Source organism: Oncorhynchus kisutch, unplaced genomic scaffold (assembly GCF_002021735.2).
Source record: "Oncorhynchus kisutch isolate 150728-3 unplaced genomic scaffold, Okis_V2 Okis05a-Okis16b_hom, whole genome shotgun sequence".
NCBI lineage: Eukaryota > Metazoa > Chordata > Actinopteri > Salmoniformes > Salmonidae > Oncorhynchus > Oncorhynchus kisutch.
The window spans coordinates 328,321-345,260 of record NW_022261982.1 but is presented as its reverse complement, the minus strand read 5'-3'; the positions used below and the strand labels follow the sequence as shown (position 1 = coordinate 345,260).

Here is a 16,940-nt window from a genome sequence, read left to right as displayed (position 1 = left end):
ACACACACACACACAGACGGATTCAACACAAACACACACACACACACACACACACACACACAGATTCAACACACAGATACACACATTCAATGGTTTTGTCTTCGCTATTGGTTGATTTTAAGGGGAGTGTTTGAATGTGTGTGTGTGTGTGTGTTCACTATGGTGTGTTGCACGTGTGTGTGTGTGTGTGTGTGTGCGTGTGAGTTTATTGGATAGCTTTCCTTCTCAATCTGTGGCCAGGAAAGGTTACTTCTGCCACCCCTTCTTATATTCACCGTTCCCAACTCCGATTTATTCCCACGTCACACTCCGGTACACGTTCCATAAAAGTGGTATACCTGGACAGGCCCAACTTCCCCTAAACCTCCCAGTCTGGCTTCTCTCTGAAGTATGGAATCTCCCTGCCAGCAAAACACACTGTCACTGCTGATCACGCTGAAAGCACTTTTCACTGAAGGATAATTCCTAAAATCACTGTTAATTTCAGTACAAATCCCCAGTTGTTCATTCTGAATTAGCATTGCAGTACATGTTTGTCTTTTGTCCGTTGTGATGCCTCAATTGCACACTGTCCGGCTAACATGGTCATTGGCTGAACTGTAATTATGTTCCATGGCTGTTTGTAAGATATGCATGGAGAAGGTAGAGCTCTTAATTTATTGAGGATATCATGTGAATATGCCGGTTGAAAAACCATTTCTCTGAAAACCCATGAGCATCCTTTCCTGTCATTGATCTAGTCTACGTAATTTATGGGTCTGATAATCTAACTCTTACCAGCATGGCTACTGTTGTTCTGCTACAGGGTGTTGTGCTGTCTGTCCCACTGTGTATGGCTATGCATCACCAGGAATGTTCATTCATCTGCTTTGATTCTGTCTGTCTGCTATGGTTTCTGTGTCTGTATGTCTTATTCTGCCTGCGCCTCGCTCTGCACTCAAACCTCTCAGACGTGCCCAAGCTAAACGACCTGGACTTTGTCGACGTCACCGACACCACTGTGGGCCTGCGCTGGACCGCCCTGGTAAACGTTACAGCCATCACCAGTTACCGGGTAACGGTTATGGCGTCGGGCGAGAGTTTGCCCATCATCATGGATACGGTGGACTCGTCGACGGGCCATTATACGGTGCGCGGGCTGGAGCCCGGTGTGGATTATGACATCAGTGTCACTACGATAACGGAGGAAGGGGAGAGCGAGCCGGCCACACGCAGAACGCAAACCCAGACTGGTGATTTGAACCTTCAACTTTACAAGGGGAGGTGGTCGTTAGACAGGGTGGGTGGGGGGGCTATGAGGGAAGCTAAATACTGAATATACTGCCTCACAAACCTTACATACTCACCTTACATACTCACCATGTTGTAGATATATTCTCTGATCGTAGCAGTAATGTCATTGTTGATTGCGTCCAGGTTTTTCTTTCATACCTGCCATGCTCTCTAGTGTGTCCTCTCTTGTCTGGTTGACTTGTCCCATCTGGACATGCCACAGAAGGCCTGGAGGTAACTGTGTGGAGCTCCCCTCTCCTTGGCATGCTCTTATATTACTTCTCATTGTAAATACCTGTTGGTTATGCTTTACTTTACAGTCAGCTATACATTACATGGTCAGATGGTAATAACCTGGTCATTACGTGGTCAGATGGTAATAACCTGGTCATTACGTGGTCAGATGGTAATAACCTGGTCATTACGTGGTCAGATGGTAATAACCTGGTCATTACGTGGTCAGATGGTAATAACCTGGTCATTGCATGTTAAAATTGTCATAAAATAATGAATCATTATCAAATACTTTAATTTTGGTCTTCTTGGGAATAGAAGCAATCAAGTTAAATTCGTTAAAGGTATCTATTGTTACCACATCATTTCCTAGTTAGTATCCTAATTTATCTCCCCTCTCCCACCCCAGCCGTCCCCGCCCCCACCAACCTGAACTTCGGAGGGGTGGGCCCCGATCACATGAGGGTCAGCTGGACCGTCCCCAACGTCCCCACGCCCAGTGACATCACACGCTTCGTCATCCGCTTCCACCCCAGCAGCAACGACGACGATGTCAAGGAGCTCAACGTGGGCGGAGCCACCAACACCTTCCTGCTGCAGAGTGAGTGACATCATCATGACCTATGACCTACCCCTGAACTAAATAGAACAGTATTATTACCATTGTATGTATTGTGTCATACACCTCACTGGTTCATGCAGTGTGTTGTGGCGTCGGACTAACTATGAGGTAACTAACAAGTGTTTTCCTGTCCATCTCTCCTCCAGACCTGCTGCCCAACACAGAGTACAGGGTGAGCGTGGTGTGTGTTTACGAGGAGAGAGAAAGCGCACCAGTCACTGGCACTCAGAGAACAAGTGAGTATGGACAGACACAGGACAGTTTGTCAGGCTAAATGTCTTCAAAAGAGATAAATGCACATGTATTTTTGCACAAATAGTAAATTATATGTATGCCTACAGGATGTAGTCAGTAATGTGTAAGCATACAGGATGTAGTCAGTAATGTGTAAGTATACAGGATGTAGTCAGTAATGTGTAAGAATACAGGATGTAGTAAGTGATATGTATGCCTACAGGATGTAGTCAGTAATGTGTAAGCATACAGGATGTAGTCAGTAATGTGTAAGCATACAGGATGTAGTCTGTAATGTGTAAGAATACAGGATGTAGTAAGTGATATGTATGCCTACAGGATGTAGTCAGTAATGTGTATGCATACAGGATGTAGTCAGTAATGTGTAAGCATACAGGATGTAGTCAGTAATGTGTAAGAATACAGGATGTAGTAAGTGATATGTATGCCTACAGGATGTAGTCAGTAATGTGTAAGCATACAGGATGTAGTAAGTGATATGTATGCCTACAGGATGTAGTCAGTGATGTGTATGCCTACAGGATGTAGTAAGTGATATGTATGCCTACAGGATGTAGTCAGTAATGTGTAAGAATACAGGATGTAGTAAGTGATATGTATGCCTACAGGATGTAGTAAGTGATATGTATGCCTACAGGATGTAGTCAGTGATGTGTAAGAATACAGGATGTAGTAAGTGATATGTATGCCTACAGGATGTAGTAAGTGATATGTATGCATACAGGATGTAGTCAGTGATATGTATGCATACAGGATGTAGTCAGTGATGTGTATGCCTACAGGATGTAGTCAGTGATGTGTATGCATACAGGATGTAGTCAGTGATGTGTATGCATACAGGATGTAGTAAGTGATATGTATGCCTACAGGATATAGTAAGTGATATGTATGCCTACAGGATGTAGTAAGTGATATGTATGCCTACAGGATGTAGTAAGTGATATGTATGCCTAAAGAATGTAGTAAGTGATATGTATGCCTACAGGATGTAGTCAGTAATGTGTAAGAATACAGGATGTAGTAAGTGATATGTATGCCTACAGGATGTAGTAAGTGATATGTATGCCTACAGGATGTAGTCAGTGATGTGTAAGAATACAGGATGTAGTAAGTGATATGTATGCCTACAGGATGTAGTAAGTGATATGTATGCATACAGGATGTAGTCAGTGATATGTATGCATACAGGATGTAGTCAGTGATGTGTATGCCTACAGGATGTAGTAAGTGATATGTATGCATACAGGATGTAATAAGTGATATGTATGCCTAAAGAATGTAGTAAGTGATATGTATGCACACAGGATGTGATGTGTATGCCTACAGGATATAGTAAGTGATATGTATGCCTAAAGAATGTAGTAAGTGATATGTATGCCTACAGGATGTAGTAAGTGATATGTATGCCTACAGGATGTAGTAAGTGATATGTATGCCTAAAGAATGTAGTAAGTGATATGTATGCATACAGGATGTGATATGTATGCCTACAGGATGTAGTAAGTGATATGTATGCCTACAGGATGTAGTAAGTGATATGTATGCCTACAGCGTGTGTATCATGTAGATCATGGCTGTGTCTCTCTTCTCCTCCGTAGCCCTGGACTCTCCCACTGGCCTGGACTTTGCTGACGTCCTGACCAACTCCTTCACCATCCACTGGCTGGCCCCCAGCGCCGTGATCACCGGCTACCGTATCCATTACCAGATGACCAGCGGAGGCAGGGCCAAGGACGAGAGACTGCCCCCGACCAGGAGCCACTTCACCCTGACTGGCCTGGCTCCCGAGACAGAGTACAGTGTTGAGGTCTACGCTGTCAGCGGGAACCAGGAGAGTCTGCCTCTCACTGGCACTCAGGCTACTAGTGAGTAGTATTGACTGGTTTCATTTTTTAATTAACCTTTATTTAACTAGGCAAGTCAGTTAAGAAAAAATCTTATTTACAATGACGGCCTACCCCGGCCAAAGCCTAACCCAGACGAGTCAGTTGTGCGCCGCCCTATCGGACTCCCAATCACAGCCGGTTGTGATACAGCCTCATGTCTCTGTCTTTATCTGTTATCGTTCTATGCTTTCAGTCTCTCGCTCTGTCTGTCTGTCGCTCGCTCTCTGTCTGTCTGTCGCTCGCTCTCTGTCTGTCTGTCTGTCTCTGTCTGTCTGTCACTCGCTCTCTGTCGGTCTGTCTGTCTCTGTCTGTCTGTCACTCGCTCTCTGTCTGTCTGTCTTTCTCACTCACTCTCTCTCTCTCTTACTCTCTCTCACTCTCTGTCTGTCTGTCGCTCGCTCTCTGTCTGTCTGTCGCTCGCTCTCTCTCTGTCTGTCTGTCGCTCGCTCTCTGTCTGTCTGTCGCTCGCTCTCTGTCTGTCTGTCGCTCGCTCTCTGTCTGTCTGTCGCTCGCTCTCTGTCTGTCTGTCACTCGCTCTCTGTCTGTCTGTCGCTCGCTCTCTGTCTGTCTGTCTTTCTCACTCACTCTCTCTCTCTCTTACTCTCTCTCACTCTCTGTCGGTCTGTCTGTCTCTGTCTGTCTGTCGCTCGCTCTCTGTCTGTCTGTCTTTCTCACTCACTCTCTCTCTCTCTCTTACTCTCTCTCACTCTCTGTCGGTCTGTCTGTCTCTGTCTGTCTCGCTCGCTCTCTGTCTGTCTCTCTTTCTCACTCACTCTCTCTCTCTCTTACTCTCTCTCACTCTCTGTCGGTCTGTCTGTCTTTCTCTCTCACTCTCTCTCTCTCTTACTCTCTCTCACTCTCTGTCGGTCTGTCTGTCTCTGTCTGTCTCGCTCGCTCTCTGTCTGTCTCTCTTTGTCTGTCTGTCTCTCTCTTTCTCTGTCTCTTTCTGTCTCGCTCTGTCTCTCTCTCTGTCTTGCTCTGTCTCTCTCTATGTCTCTCTCTCTGTCGGTCTGTCTGTCTCTCTGTCTGTCTGTCTCGTTCGCTCTCTGTCTGCCTTTCTGTCTAGCTCTCTCGCTCTCTGTCTTTCTCTCTTTGTCTGTCTGTCTCGCTCTGTCTCTCTCTCGCTCTCTCTCTCGCTCTCTGTCGGTCTGTCTGTCTCTGTCTGTCTGTCTCACTCGCTCTCTGTCTGCCTTTCTGTCTAGGTCTCTCGCTCTCTGTCTGTCTCTCTTTGTCTGTCTGTCTGTCTCGCTCGCTCTGTCTGTCTCTCTCCCTCCTCCTCTTCATCCTCCCTTCTCTTTGTTCTTCCTAATCTGTCTAGTCTTATTTCCTGATCTCCTCTGTCCACTAGTCTCTGACGCCCCCACCGACCTGGAAGTGACCTCAACCAGCCCCACCAGCATCACCATCCGCTGGGACGCCCCCTCTGTCACCGTGAGGTACTACAGGATCACCCACGGAGAGACAGGTGGAGAAAGCCCTGCTAAGGAGTTCACTGTCCCCGGCTCCCAGTCCGAGGCCACCATCTCTAACCTGAACCCAGGGACAGACTACACCATCACCGTCTACGCTGTGACAGGGAGAGGGGACAGCCCGGCCTCCAGCACACCCATCTACATCAGTCACAAGACTGGTACGGGGCTGATGGTTTAATGCACCATTATCACATCAACATGTTGGTCATTTAGCAGACACAATTATGCAGAGAGACTTACAGGAGCAGTTTGGGTTAAGTGTCATGCTCATGTTAATTACAGGTGACCAACTACATATTTATAGACATGTTCATGTCTAGGACAGGACAGGCTCTGATCTGGTGTCGCCATCTAGTGTCCATTATTACAATTTCAGATTTCATATGTATTTGGTTATCTGGAAATGATGCCTTGATCTACCAGTAGTGAGGAATGATCAGAGGAAGAAAACAGTTTTAGATTCATGTGTAGATCATTTGTAATCCTCCCATATCTCCCTCGTTCACTCCCTCCCCCCTCTCTCCCTCCCTCTTCCTTTCTCCGTAGACGTGGAGGGCCCCACCAACATGGACGTGACAGATGTGAAGGACAACACCATCACAGTGCGCTGGTCCGCGGCCCAGGGCCCCATCAAGGGCTACAGGGTCACCAGCGTCCCCAAGAATGGACAGGGCCCCTCTTTCTCTGAGGTGGTGGCCCCTGGTAAGACCTGCCCCTGCTCTATCCCCTGCACCCTGCCCGTCTGTGATCATATGTACGGCAGACATTTTGTGACTGTGTTGCGAGACATTGATAAAAAGGAGCTTTAGCCTCTGTTGTTCTACAGCTATACTCCTGTGCTCAACCTCTCTCTCTCTCTCTCTGTCTCTCTCTCTCTCTCTCTCTCTCTCTCTCTCTGTCTCTCTCTCTCTTGCCTTGGATCTAGATCAGACCGAGATTACGTTTACTGGCTTGATGCCCACGGTGGAGTACGTTCTGAGTGTGACCGCTCTGGGAACCGATGGAGAACCTTCCACACCTCTGGTAGAGAACGCCATCACAGGTGTGTGTGTGTGTGTACATGCATTCGGATTGTAAAAGAGTTTAAAACATTGATCTGATAACAAAGGAAAGAAATGTTCAAATGTATGTTATTCTGATGTTCCCTTCTTTCTGTCCTTCATCTGCCGCCCCCCCGGCTTCCTTGCAGCAATGGACCGTCCCAAGGCCCTGTCCTTCTCTGAGGTGGACTCCACCTCCCTGAGGATCACATGGGACAGTCCGGACGGCACGGTGACATCATACCGTGTGCTGTACTCCAGCCCTGAGGAGGGCGAGAGAGAGCTGCGCCCGGCGCCCAGAGGGACAGACGATACCGTGGTACTGAGGAATCTCCGCCCCGGCACAGAGTACACTGTTAAGGTCATCGCTCTGCACGGACGCACCCCCAGCACCCCACTGGTGGGCACACAGGCCACAGGTAGGAGATACCAGACACACACACATACAGACACGCACACACACACACACACAAATACTTAATGTCCATCTCTGCCCCCAGCTATCCCTGCGCCCACCAATCTGGACATCTCTGAGGTTGGTGACACCTCCTTCATTGTCTCGTGGCGCTCTCCCAGCTCCGGGCTGTCTGGGTACCGTGTGGTTGTCAACCCCAAGAACAACAATGGACCCACCAAGGAGATGACCATCGCCCCAGACACCACGCGCGCCGTGGTCCCAGGACTCATGGTAAATAACAGACTACAGTATTCTGAATGTATGTCATCACTGTGTTCTAGATAAAGGTTGTTAAACGGTCTAAATTCAGGTCATGTATTGTCACTGTATTTATGTGTCTGTCAACATGTGTTGCCTGTGTAGGTGGCCACTCTGTACACAGTGCACGTTTACGCCCTGAAGAACTCTGTGACCAGCCGACCCCTGGAGGGAGAGGTCACCACGCTGGACAGTAAGCAGCTTTCACAGAGTTTTAACTCGACTGGCCACTGGTTTACTCACTGTAAACTCACCCTCTCTTTCTCCCTCTCCCTTCCTCTCTCTCTCCCAGACATCAGTCCTCCTCGGCGTGTGCGTATCTCTGACGTGAAGGACTCGGCCATCACGCTGACCTGGCGTGCTAAGGTTGAGACCATCACCGGGTACCTCATTGAAGCTCAGCCCCTCGGCGGCAGCCGCCCCGCCATCAAGAAGACAATCCCCGGAGAGCAGCGCACCTACACCATCACTGGTACTGTACAGTAGACTATATTACCCAGCTATCACCACTCTCATCTACAGTCAACTACATTACCCACCCATCACCACTCTCATCTACAGTAGACTACATCACACATCTTTCACCACTCTCATCTATAAATGAACTACATTACCTATTATCGCCCCATCTACATTCAACTACATTATCCATCCTCACTTTCAACTAAACTATCATCATTATAGTAAACTACATAACCCATGTACAGTACAGAGTGGGCTCTTGACTGACTGACAGTGTGTTGTGTTTGATGTCCTTCAGGTCTGGAGCCAGGCACCTCCTACACTATCCACATCTACACCATCAACGGCGATGCACGCAGCGCCCCCTTCACCCTCACGGCCACCACAGCCAAACCAGCGGTGCATTCCCCCACCAACCTCCAGTTCACCTCCCTGACCCCCAACTCCATCTCCTTCAGCTGGGAACCCCCCGCCACGCGCATCACAGGATATTACATCACCTACGAGGAGGCAGGCAGGGCGCAGCCCCGTGAGCTTACCCCCCGCCCCCATGCTGGCCAGAACTACGCCACCATCTCTGGTAAACATCAAACTCTGCTCTCTCTTTCTCTCTCAAGTTACCCTGCCCTCTTAAACTCCACCCCTTCCTCTTCACCCTCTGAAAGCTCAAGCCTCTCAACACGTCCAGTTTATGGAAAACACCTGAATCGACTCAAATCAACATCTGATTTCCTCCAGCAGAGTTTGATGCTTGATGTTGTTGGATGTTTTCAGGTTTGAGACCAGGTACCGAGTACATCATCAAGATTATCGCTCTTCAGAATGTCCAGAGAAGCACCCCATTGGTGGGCACGGCCAGGACTCGTGAGTACAGCACATACACACTTTACACATACATCTACATACACACATGGCCCAAAACCAGATTTTTTTTTACCTGAATGGTGATGTTACAAAGAAAGGTTTGGGAAGCCTGCATATGTGCTTAGCTGCAGTAGAATATTGTAAGAATAGTCTAGCAACTCATAGGCCAAGATGTTAGATTTGGTTTGTAGTCGTGCCAGCATCTGTTACAAACAGCTGTGTCTTCTAAAACAATAATACTGCTCACTCACTTTGAATACGTTTTGAATAAACAAGCGATTCAAAAGGTATTGACGGCAGTGGCAGGCTTTGGAGTAGATATTTGCCCAAACCACTGATACAGGGTCAGATATTTTTCCACTCCCATTAATGGTTAAAACTAAAACAGGGGTAGGGTAATCTGATCTTAGATCTGTGCTTAGGGGCAACTTCTACTTCAAGTGCAGTGCTTTGCGGTACAGTAGTGGCTCTAGTATGCGGACTTACTGCCACCCCCTGCTGGCGGCGTCATGCTACTGCATCTCCTCTAACTCCCTACTCCCTCCCTAACTCGCTTGCTTCCTAACCCCTCTCTCCCGGCCAGAACGTGAATCCCTGCTTACACTGCCACTCCCCAACCGCCCCGGAGGCTACGACCACCTGGACGTGCCTGAAGAAAAGGAGAGCCGTGTCCCAACAGTAGTAGGTAACAACGGCCTAGACACCCTGGGGGGCCAGGGCCAGAACGTGGAGTACACTGAGTACAACAACCAGAAACCCCAGACACCCTATGGGAACGGCCAGACTCCCTATGGGAATGGCCAGACACCCTATGGGAATGGCCAGACACCCCTGGTGTTTGTGCCCCTTCCGGACTCGGAGGGGCGCAGGGTGCCGGTGGTGAGCGTGAACGTGCCTGGTGGCTCTCCCTTTGGTTTTCCAGAGAAGGACACAGGAATCCCTCAGGAGGCCCAGACCCAGACCACCATCGCCTGGAAGCCTTACAAGCAGAGTTCAGAGTACCTGGTGTCCTGCAACCCTCTGACACACGTCAACGAGAAGATGTTCCAGGTGAGAGGTTACGGCACACACACACACACACATATAAAGACACATCTAAGAGACACTTTTTAAAAGTGTAATCTTTATTTAACTAGCCAAGTCAGTTAAGAACAAATTCTTATTTATAATGATGGTCTACACCTCTCATTCCCATTCATCTCTCCCAATCTCTCTATCCTTCCATCTCTCTCTTTCCTTTTATCTCTCTCTCTCCTTCCTTCCATCTCTCTCTCTGTCCCTCCCTTCCTCTCCTTCCATCTCTATCCTTCTATCTCCTCTCTCTCCCTCCCTCTCTCTCCCTCTCTCTCCTTCCATCTTCTCTCCCTCCATCTCTCTCCTTCCCTCTCTCTCCTTCCATCTCCTCTCTCTCCCTCCCTCTCTCTCCTTCCATCTCCTCTCTCCCTCCATCTCTCTACCTCTCTCTCCTTCCATCTCCTCTCTCTCCCTCCATCTCTCTCCATCTCTCTCCCTCTCTCTCCTTCCATCTCCTCTCTCTCCCTCCTGTCTCAGATGCGTCTGCCTGGTACCTCCACCAGTGCCACTCTGATCGGCCTGACCAGCGGAGCCTCCTACAACGTTATCGTAGAGGCCCTGAAGGGGGCACTCAAACACAAGATCCTGGAGGAGATTGTCACCGCCGGCAACACCCGTAAGGAACCAGCAGTGACTATGACAACTGATCTAGGATCAGTACTGACATTTAACCTATAGAATAGATGGTATGAGTGAATCCTGATGTTGTTTTGAGTCATGCTGTTCCACGGTCAGAAAATATAGTTCAGAAAGTTCATAGATAGGTGTTTACTTACACAGCTTAGCCTGTGATTTTGTGGTGAAATTAACCCCCTCTCTTCCGCCTGTAGTGACAGAGGGTTCCACCGGCACAGATAAGGACTCGTGCTACGACACCTTCACAGCGACCTACCATGACGTTGGGACCGAGTGGGAGCGCATGTCTGAGACGGGCTTCAAGCTGTGGTGCAGATGTCTGGGACTAGGCAGTGGACACTTCCGATGTGACTCCTCTAGTGAGTATTTAACTACCTCTTCAATGCAATTTAAGAAACTTTATTGATCCCTTGCCACCTGACTGGATGGGTGTAATGGTTGCCATATTGGTTACACCAATCTAGGGGCTGGGAGACAGTGTCGGATGTTATGCAACAGGTCTGACCTTTTTTTTGTTCTCTATATCTCCCCCCTCTCTCGCGCTCCCTGTCCATCAACAGAGTGGTGTCATGATGGAGGTAACAACTACCGTATCGGGGAGAAATGGGAGCGTCAGGAGGAGAAGGGCCCCATGATGAGCTGCACCTGCCTGGGCAACGGGAAGGGAGAGTTCAAGTGTGAACCACGTAAGTAGCACTTTAACATCAGTCACCACCTGCACTTGTTTGGATATTAAAGGAAGAATACAGAACTTCTCTGGCAGCATGTCAGAATACAACACAATACAGTTCCAATGTCTGCCTGTGTGACCTCATCAATGTCTGCCTGTGTGACCTCATCAATGTCTGCCTGTGAGACCTCATCAATGTCTGCCTGTGTGACCTCCTCCATGTCTGCCTGTGTGATCTCCTCAATGTCTGCCTGTGTGACCTCATCAATGTCTGCCTGTGTGACCTCATCAATGTCTGCCTGTGTGACCTCATCAATGTCTGCCTGTGTGACCTCCTCCATGTCTGCCTGTGTGACCTCCTCAATGTCTGCCTGTGTGACCTCATCAATGTCTGCCTGTGTGACCTCATCAATGTCTGCCTGTGTGACCTCATCAATGTCTGCCTGTGTGACCTCATCAATGTCTGCCTGTGAGACCTCATCAATGTCTGCCTGTGTGACCTCCTCCATGTCTGCCTGTGTGATCTCCTCAATGTCTGCCTGTGTGACCTCATCAATGTCTGCCTGTGTGACCTCATCAATGTCTGCCAGTGTGACCTCATCAATGTCTGCCTGTGTGACCTCCTCAATGTCTGCCTGTGTGACCTCATCAATGTCTGCCTGTGTGACCTCATCAATGTCTGCCTGTGTGACCTCCTCAATGTCTGCCTGTGTGACCTCATCAATGTCTGCCTGTGTGACCTCATCAATGTCTGCCTGTGTGACCTCATCAATGTCTGCCTGTGTGACCTCATCAATGTCTGCCTGTGAGACCTCATCAATGTCTGCCTGTGTGACCTCCTCCATGTCTGCCTGTGTGATCTCCTCAATGTCTGCCTGTGTGACCTCATCAATGTCTGCCTGTGTGACCTCATCAATGTCTGCCAGTGTGACCTCATCAATGTCTGCCTGTGTGACCTCCTCAATGTCTGCCTGTGTGACCTCATCAATGTCTGCCTGTGTGACCTCATCAATGTCTGCCTGTGTGACCTCATCAATGTCTGCCTGTGTGACCTCATCAATGTCTGCCTGTGTGACCTCATCAATGTCTGCCTGTGTGACCTCATCAATGTCTGCCTGTGTGACCTCATCAATGTCTGCCTGTGTGACCTCATCCATGTCTGCCTGTGTGATCTCATCAATGTCTGCCTGTGTGACCTCCTCAATGTCTGCCTGTGTGACCTCATCAATGTCTGCCTGTGTGACCTCATCAATGTCTGCCTGTGTGACCTCATCAATGTCTGCCTGTGTGACCTCAACAATGTCTGCCTGTGTGACCTCAACAATGTCTGCCTGTGTGACCTCATCAATGTCTGCCTGTGTGACCTCATCAATGTCTGCCTGTGTGACCTCATCAATGTCTGCCTGTGTGACCTCAACAATGTATGCCTGTGTGACCTCCTCCATGTCTGCCTGTGTGACCTCCTGCATGTCTGCCTGTGTGTGTGATTCCCTCTCCTGTGTGTGTGTTTACAGATGAGTCCACCTGCTATGACGATGGGAAGATGTACCAGATTGGTAACCAGTGGCAGAAAGAATACCTGGGAGCCATCTGTACCTGCACCTGCTACGGAGGACAACAGGTCACTTCTACTGCCAATGGCTATGCTTGTCTTACCGACCTTAGTTGAATGCAACTTGGACAAGCACCTGCTGAATGACCAACGTGTGTAAATGTAATGCTTGTCCTCCTCTCAGGGCTGGCGTTGTGAGAACTGTCGTAGACCAGGTGCTGAGGTTGACTCTAGTCTGCTGCAGCCCGTCCGATACAGGGACCCCACCAACACACTACGCAAAGTGGTGAGTCATAGACTACGCTCTCAAAAGACTGAGAAAATGTGTTGGATTAGAACTTGAAATCCCCATGCTGAGGTTGGACCCATACTGACCTCTTGTCTGTCTGTCTCCTTCTGCAGAACATCCAGTGCCCCATCGAATGCCTTCGACCTGAACTACTGGCAGACGCACTGGCAGAAGGACACATCCCCCAGAATCCCCTGGAGTAAAAGATCAATATCCTCTTCCTTACCCATGGTCTGCCAAGTCTCCTTGAAGAGGAGGTCGCCCTGTCCAGTCAGAGACAGACCTAACTAACACATCGGAGCCTTACTGATCAGCTTAACCATATCTAACACACCTACATACTGTAGGTCCAAGCCTTCCTAGTCTTAAGAGAACCCCCTGCACACTTTCAGGATGTTGGTTAAGTTGTCTGTTGTCATTTCCCTTAACCATATCTAACACACCTACATACTGTAGGTCCATGCCTTCCTAGTCTTAAGAGAACCCCCTGCACACTTTCAGGATGTTGGTTAAGTTGTCTGTTGTCATTTCCCTTAACCATATCTAACACACCTACATACTGTAGGTCCATGCCTTCCTAGTCTTAAGAGAACCCCCTGCACACTTTCAGGATGTTGGTTAAGTTGTCTGTTGTCATTTCCCTTAACCATATCTAACACACCTACATACTGTAGGTCCATGCCTTCCTAGTCTTAAGAGAACCCCCTGCACACTTTCAGGATGTTGGTTAAGTTGTCTGTTGTCATTTCCCTTAACCATATCTAACACACCTACATACTGTAGGTCCATGCCTTCCTAGTCTTAAGAGAACCCCCTGCACACTTTCAGGATGTTGGTTAAGTTGTCTGTTGTCATTTCCCTTTGAGACACTTAAGAGGTCCAAAGGAACATTCCTTGTGTTCGTGCATTAAAGAGATTAAAATCTTCCCCTGTCCCTGAAGGTATGTGTTTGAAGTGCTTGTTAACAGTTCAGATGTGCTTGTCTTTTACAAATTATACATTTCCAAGACTACCTGTCCAGTATTACCGTTTGTCCTAATCATTTATTATTATTATTTTTTACTTCTATAAAATCTAAAACTGTCTGAAATCAAAAGCACTGTTTTGAGAGAATGTTGGTGTAGTTGCCATGTCGACAAGTGTTTGAAATCATTTAGCTTTTTCTGTAGCCTCTGTGTAGACAGGGGTAGCACTGCCTGTGTGATTGACACTGAGTTGTTGTAATTTTGAAACTCTTTAATGCATTTTATTTATCCCTTTAATCACAGCATTGTTGTGTGAATGTGAGACCTGGGGTGTCGACTTTGTTCTGGTTTTATTTTTGTACTAAAAGGTGCCAAAGTTTGATGGAGATTCCCTTGTTTTGATGAAGTTGAAAAGAACCTCATGAATTGCCTTTGTTTCTTGAATAACTGTTTATACATAGATTGATGCACCAGTGTAAATCTACGTAACATAATAAAATAAATCCTCATCCAAATCTGTCAGTATAAACTAGAGATCAGTTGTTTTTGTGTGGACTGCGTCTGAATCACTGCAGTGCCTGCAGAATGTATTCATACACCTGGACTTATTCCTTCAGAATGTATTCATACACCTGGACTTATTCCAACAGAATGTATTCATACCCCTGGACTTATTCCTGCAGAATGTATTCATACCCCTGGACTTATTCCAACAGAATGTATTCATACCCCTGGACTTATTCCTGCAGAATGTATTCATACCCCTGGACTTATTCCAACAGAATGTATTCATACCCCTGGACTTATTCCTGCAGAATGTATTCATACCCCTGGACTTATTCCAACAGAATGTATTCATACCCATGGACTTATTCCAACAGAATGTATTCATACCCCTGGACTTATTCCAACAGAATGTATTCATACCCCTGGACTTATTCCTTCAGAATGTATTCATACCCCTGGACTTATTCCTTCAGAATGTATTCATACCCCTGGACTTATTCCTTCAGAATGTATTCATACCCCTGGACTTATTCCTTCAGAATGTATTCATACCCCTGGACTTATTCCTTCAGAATGTATTCATACCCCTGGACTTATTCCTTCAGAATGTATTCATACCCCTGGACTTATTCCTTCAGAATGTATTCATACCCCTGGACTTATTCCTTCAAAATGTATTCATACCCCTGGACTTATTCCTTCAGAATGTATTCATACCCCTGGACTTATTCCATCAGAATGTATTCATACCCCTGGACTTATTCCATCAGAATGTATTCATACCCCTGGACGTATTCCTGCAGAATGTATTCATACCCCTGGACTTATTCCAACAGAATGTATTCATACCCATGGACTTATTCCAACAGAATGTATTCATACCCCTGGACTTATTCCATCAGAATGTATTCATACCCCTGGACTTATTCCTTCAGAATGTATTCATACCCCTGGACTTATTCCTTCAGAATGTATTCATACCCCTGGACTTATTCCTTCAGAATGTATTCATACCCCTGGACTTATTCCTTCAGAATGTATTCATACCCCTGGACTTATTCCTTCAGAATGTATTCATACCCCTGGACTTATTCCTTCAGAATGTATTCATACCCCTGGACTTATTCCAACAGAATGTATTCATACCCCTGGACTTATTCCTTCAGAATGTATTCATACCCCTGGACTTATTCCTTCAGAATGTATTCATATCCTGCTGGACTTATTCCACATGTTGTGTTACAGCCTGAATTCAACACAGATTAGATAGATGTCTCACCCATCTACACACAAATACCCCAGAACGACAAAGTGAAAATGTTTTTTCTTCACATAAGTATTCACACCCCTGAGTCAATACACGTTAGAATCACCTTTGGCAGCAATGTACAGCTGTAAGTCTCCAAGTGCTTTCCACACCTGGATTGTATGACATTTGTACATTTTTTTTATTTTTTATTCTCCAAACTCTGACAAGTTGGTTGTTGATCATTGCTCGACAACCATTTACATTTTGAAATAGATCTTCAAGTAGATTTATGTAAAAACTGTAACTCGATCATTCAGGAACATTCACTGTCTTCTGGGTAAGCAACTCCAGTGTAGACTTGGCCTTGTGTTTTAGGTTTTAGTCCTGCTGAAAGGTGAATTCATCTCCCAGTGTCTGGTGGAAAGCAGACAACCAGGTTAAGGATTTTCTGTGCTTTAGCTCCCGTCTTTATCCTGAAAAACACCCCAGTCCTTAACAATTACAAGCATAACCAGACCATGATGCAGCCACCACTATGCTAGAAAATATGGAGAGTGGTACTCAGTAATGTGTTGGATATGCCCCAAATATAACACTTTGTATTCAGGACCAAAAGTTACTGCAGTATTACTGGTGCAAACAGGATGCATGTTGGAGAGGAAAATATATTCCAGTACAGGCTTCCTTTTCACGCCATCAACATTGTTGATCCGTCCCCAGTTCTTATCACAGCCAATAAACTAACTGTAGAAAAGTCCCAGTTGACCTTGTGGGTGAAATCTTGAGCGGTTTCCTTCCTCTCCAGCAACTGAGTTAGGAAGGACGCCTGTATCTTTGTAGTGACTGGGTGTATTGATACACCATCCAAAATGTAATTAAGAACATCACCATGCTCAGAGATATTCAAGGTCTTGGAATTGTATTTACCAATAGGTGCCCTTTGCAAAGCATTGGAAAACCTCCCTGGTCTTTCTGGTTGAATCTTTTGGAAATTCAATGCGAGACCTTAGAGGTAATTGTACATGGGGTACAGAGATGAGGTAGTCATTCAAAAATCATGTTGGGCACTATTAGTGCACTCAAAGTCCATGCCACTAGTGCATATTTTTACTCCTGAACTTCCATAAGTGGTTGAATACTCAAGACATCGCTCCTTTTTAAATGTGTAAAATATAT

At 46.8% G+C, this 16,940-nt stretch overlaps 1 protein-coding gene across 2 annotated transcripts in view; it reads left to right on the top strand.

Annotated features, from left to right (window-relative positions):
- The window catches only part of LOC109876465 (fibronectin), a 31,566-nt gene extending 17,029 nt beyond the window's left edge, over window positions 1-14,537 (top strand). Inside the window, exons 23-42 of one of the 2 annotated variants that reach the window (XM_031813641.1) lie at window positions 951-1,232; window positions 1,916-2,107; window positions 2,275-2,364; window positions 3,982-4,248; window positions 5,618-5,899; window positions 6,288-6,443; window positions 6,667-6,783; window positions 6,931-7,200; window positions 7,282-7,469; window positions 7,602-7,689; window positions 7,789-7,968; window positions 8,257-8,538; window positions 8,733-8,822; window positions 9,406-9,872; window positions 10,374-10,512; window positions 10,727-10,891; window positions 11,093-11,218; window positions 12,717-12,823; window positions 12,939-13,040; window positions 13,157-14,537. In XM_031813641.1, coding sequence (XP_031669501.1) covers window positions 951-1,232; window positions 1,916-2,107; window positions 2,275-2,364; window positions 3,982-4,248; window positions 5,618-5,899; window positions 6,288-6,443; window positions 6,667-6,783; window positions 6,931-7,200; window positions 7,282-7,469; window positions 7,602-7,689; window positions 7,789-7,968; window positions 8,257-8,538; window positions 8,733-8,822; window positions 9,406-9,872; window positions 10,374-10,512; window positions 10,727-10,891; window positions 11,093-11,218; window positions 12,717-12,823; window positions 12,939-13,040; window positions 13,157-13,246 — 3,680 coding nt within the window. In that variant the 3' untranslated portion in view covers window positions 13,247-14,537. The remainder of the gene's footprint in view (window positions 1-950; window positions 1,233-1,915; window positions 2,108-2,274; window positions 2,365-3,981; window positions 4,249-5,617; window positions 5,900-6,287; window positions 6,444-6,666; window positions 6,784-6,930; window positions 7,201-7,281; window positions 7,470-7,601; window positions 7,690-7,788; window positions 7,969-8,256; window positions 8,539-8,732; window positions 8,823-9,405; window positions 9,873-10,373; window positions 10,513-10,726; window positions 10,892-11,092; window positions 11,219-12,716; window positions 12,824-12,938; window positions 13,041-13,156) is intronic. The other variant, XM_031813642.1, reaches the window with a different exon arrangement.
- Window positions 14,538-16,940: the final 2,403 nt, after the last annotated feature.